The sequence below is a fragment of the Amblyomma mixtum genome, chromosome 1 (assembly GCF_055824585.1).
Source record: "Amblyomma mixtum isolate Tamu chromosome 1, ASM5582458v1, whole genome shotgun sequence".
NCBI lineage: Eukaryota > Metazoa > Arthropoda > Arachnida > Ixodida > Ixodidae > Amblyomma > Amblyomma mixtum.
In genome coordinates this window covers 251639002-251641592 of record NC_143012.1, presented here as the reverse complement: position 1 = coordinate 251641592, position 2591 = coordinate 251639002, and the positions used below count along the sequence as shown (strand labels likewise).

The window sequence follows — 2591 nt, the reverse complement described above, 5'->3', positions numbered from 1 at the left end:
GCGACAGCTTTATTCGAGAAAGTGGACTTTTGAGGAGATGAAACTCAGAAACGAAATAAGAAGTGGAAAGTGTCTTAGTGCTTGAAGACTGAAGACGTTGTCATCACTTGGGATAGAATCGTCGTTCTGAGGCAACAATTTCACACGCAAAAAAAAGGAAGAAAGATCTCCAAAGACTACCACAGCGCTTGCCCCTGAGTTGCGTCATATAATAATTGTCTTCACTGGGAAAAATTTCCTTGCCTAAACTTGAAGCACTGTAGACGTGATCGTTTACCGCATTTTCGCTTTCGCTTGTTTTGCGACTTTTTTTCTTTTATCTCGAGTACACCCTTAGGTAGTAGAAAGGTGCCAAAGTGTCCAAAGTTTAAATGCAGTTAAGGAGACTCGCAGTAATGTCAACGAAAATAAGCCGTACACACATTTATTTTGGCCTATGACTCCTAAAGTTCTTTTACGCACCTTTCTCGGTATCCTTGCGTTCTACGCTTGCCATCGTCAGGGAAAATTCTTCCATGAATCAACTTTCGTGCTCCCCGCAGGGAGGCGTCTGCAGCATGCAGACGTTGGTGAGTGGCGACACCACGGGGTTAACCCGAGCATCCGCAGGGACATCCCCTCAGGGGGATGATGGTGAACAATGCGTCACCACGGACCCGAGCATCCGCGCTTAGCCGTGCGTGGCATTGCCGTGTCCGGGGAAAAGGGGATCCTGGTGGTTGAGCCGATGCCGAGCGTTTGGACCCTTAAGGCCCCTCGGCGGAGGCAACACACCACTTTGGCCCCAGCTTCCTGTAGACGGCACCTCCGGCCTGACCCAACCGGGGGAAATCGGCAGTCGCCTTTTCCTGTCCTCCCCTCTATCTTTGACTTTCCTATTTCCTTCCTTACAACTTTCCTGTATCCTCCTCTCTTCTTAGTTTTTCCCCTTTTTTCCTGGCGGCGAGGGTTAACCTTGTGTGGCCAACTAACCTGAGTTGCGTCATATTGGGTTATAGTTGAGGTGTACAGCTGGCGTGGGCAGGACTTGCTCGCAAGTTCCTGTCCCGTCCCCTCGTTGGGCTCCATGGTGGGTGGCTGGCACCACGGCCGAACAACACATATTTTTCATGGCTCCCCCCTTTTCCAAACCAGATCGCCCTCATAAAAGAGGGCGGAACGAGGCAACTGCAGAGTTTTTCGAAAAACCGAAACCATTTCCAAAATTTCACGTTCTTCATAGCGAAGAAACTGAAAAAACCGCAAGAACCATGTCCCCATTCTTAGTTGCAAAAAGTCTAACTGAGGCCTTGGGTCCCGGGTACAAACTGTCTAAAATGCCAAGTGGTGACCTGCTCCTTGAACTCAGAGACACTGCCCAATACTCAAAACTTTCCAGCCTAGTGTCCATCGGGGAAATCCCTGTATCAGTTACAGCACACCGATCTCTGAACACCGTCCGTGGTGTGATATCCGAAGCAGATTTCATTCACCTCACCGAGGAAGAGATGCTTGAAGGCCTCAAAGAACAGAATGTCATAAGTGTGTATCGTATCAAAATAAGAAAAGACAACAAAGAGATACCTACTAAGCACCTAGTACTGACTTTCAACTCAAGCACACTCCCCGAATCCATAGAAGCTGGCTACCTCAAAATAAATGTCAGACATTACATCCCAAACCCACGCAGGTGCTTCAAATGTCAACGGTATGGTCATGGGTCTCAAAGCTGCCGTGGCCGCGAAACTTGCGCTAAATGTGCATCAAAAGAACACGCTTCCGACAACTGTGAAGGAGCAGCACCTCGCTGCGCAAACTGTGAAGGCGATCATGCCGCCTATTCGAGGTCATGTCCATCGTGGAAAAATGAAAAAGAAATTGTTACAATCAAAACAAAACAGAATATCACATTTAAGGAAGCGCGACGACTGTTTTACGCAAAGAACAGCTTCAACTTTTCCACAAAAACAAACTTTGCTGATGTGGTGCGCAGGGGCGGCGCACCACACAGCACTCCGGCATCTGCCCAGGCCACCTTCACGGAGCCTGTGGCAGTGCCATCAACGCCCCAGGCAGAGACAGTGAACGCTGCTCTGCCATCCCCAAAGCAGGGAGCGCCGGCTCACGGGTCGGCACCCAGCAGGACTTCCCCCCGTCGGGGGAGGCCTGACACTAACACATCCGCGGCTTCCCCGCGGTCCACCAGCACCTCTGGTGAGGTGATGGAGGTAACTCCCGATCCGCCCGCTTTGCAGCGGCGGAACCGCTCTCTTGAGCGAAGAATAGACAGGACCCCAATAACGGGCCCAGAAAACAAGTAAATCCCTTCAATCCTCACTCAAAAATATAAACATGACTTTCCTGCTTCAATGGAACTGTAGAGGATTGCTCAGGAATTACAATGATATCACACATTTTCTTGGCTCAATGTTTCCTGTAGCCTTATGTCTTCAGGAAACCAACCTCGGTCCACAACATACGAATATCCTGAGACATTATCAAACATTCCGACGTGATCGCGAGCATGCTAACAGACTCTCAGGAGGCGTCGCAATCGTCACTCAGAGCGGCGTCCCTGCTAAAAAAATCAATCTTAACACAAAACTGGAAGC

General features: G+C 49.6%; 1 protein-coding gene across 1 annotated transcript; it reads left to right on the top strand.

Annotated features, from left to right (window-relative positions):
* The first annotated feature begins 661 nt into the window (after positions 1–661).
* Positions 662–2325, top strand: LOC149371480 (uncharacterized). Its single transcript, XM_089565703.1, has one exon. The coding sequence runs from the start codon at positions 1110–1112 to the stop codon at positions 2298–2300; it is 1191 nt and encodes a 396-aa protein (XP_089421829.1). The 5' UTR covers positions 662–1109; the 3' UTR covers positions 2301–2325.
* The last annotated feature ends 266 nt before the right edge of the window (positions 2326–2591 follow it).

Excerpts from the sequence above, each read along its gene's own strand:
- LOC149371480 (XM_089565703.1), top strand. The coding sequence starts at position 1,110 with ATGGCTCCCCCCTTTTCCAAACCAGATCGCCCTCATAAAAGAGGGCGG.